Source organism: Austrofundulus limnaeus, unplaced genomic scaffold, assembly GCF_001266775.1.
Source record: "Austrofundulus limnaeus strain Quisiro unplaced genomic scaffold, Austrofundulus_limnaeus-1.0 Scaffold2024, whole genome shotgun sequence".
Lineage (NCBI taxonomy): Eukaryota > Metazoa > Chordata > Actinopteri > Cyprinodontiformes > Rivulidae > Austrofundulus > Austrofundulus limnaeus.
Genome location: NW_013954426.1, coordinates 30,920 through 31,632, shown reverse-complemented (window position 1 = coordinate 31,632; position 713 = coordinate 30,920). Strand labels below are relative to the sequence as shown.

At 45.9% G+C, this 713-nt stretch overlaps 1 protein-coding gene across 1 annotated transcript; it reads left to right on the top strand.

The window, feature by feature from the left end:
• Positions 1 to 44: 44 nt before the first annotated feature.
• On the top strand, positions 45 to 691 carry LOC106536908 (putative acyl-coenzyme A thioesterase 6; the record flags this gene model as incomplete). Its single annotated transcript, XM_014034250.1, is given in 1 exon segment — positions 45 to 691. A coding segment is annotated over 1 exon segment (558 nt), but the record flags the coding sequence as incomplete, so codon positions are not given.
• Between the last annotated feature and the right edge of the window lie 22 nt (positions 692 to 713).

Genomic DNA, 713 nt, shown 5'->3' with positions numbered 1-713 from the left:
GTAAAGGAGTTGGTATCATATCCCAATCAAAAGCATCAGATATCGCTCTTTCCCTTTCTGCTTTTGTGCCAGGGGTTGAGGCTGTGGTTTGGATTAACGGCTGCTCCGCCAACGCAGTTTGTCCACTCTACTATAAGAAGAGACAAATCCTTCCTGCATTAATTTTTGACATGAAAAAAGGGATTCCCACTGAATCAGGGGCACTCATGGTTAAAAATGCCATACATGATCCATTGAAGGAGGAGAACAGAGCCTCTCTGATCCCCATAGAAAAAGCCAACAGTCGTTTCCTTTTTGTGGCCTCAGAGGACGACCTCAGCTGGGACAGCAAGGCCTACATGGAGCAGATGGTGGAGAGACTGAAGCATCATGGGAAGAACAACTTTGAGACTCTGAGTTACCCTGGAGCTGGGCACCTTTTAGATGCCCCTTATGGACCGTTCTGTCCCTCCGGTGTTCATCCAGTAATGCCCAAACCAGCCCTGTGGGGGGGTGAGCCTCGAGCTCACGCTGCAGCTGAAGTCCACCTGTGGAAGAAGATCCAAGAGTTTTTCAAAACTCACCTGAGCTGTGATGATGTTCAGAATAAACCCAAGTTATAGATTCAAACAGGATGATATGTAACAGTAGAATAGAGAAACTGACTGAATGTTTATGTAATGTTGTTTTTTTGACATAAATGCATTTTACAAGACTGTAGGGGTCACCTCGAG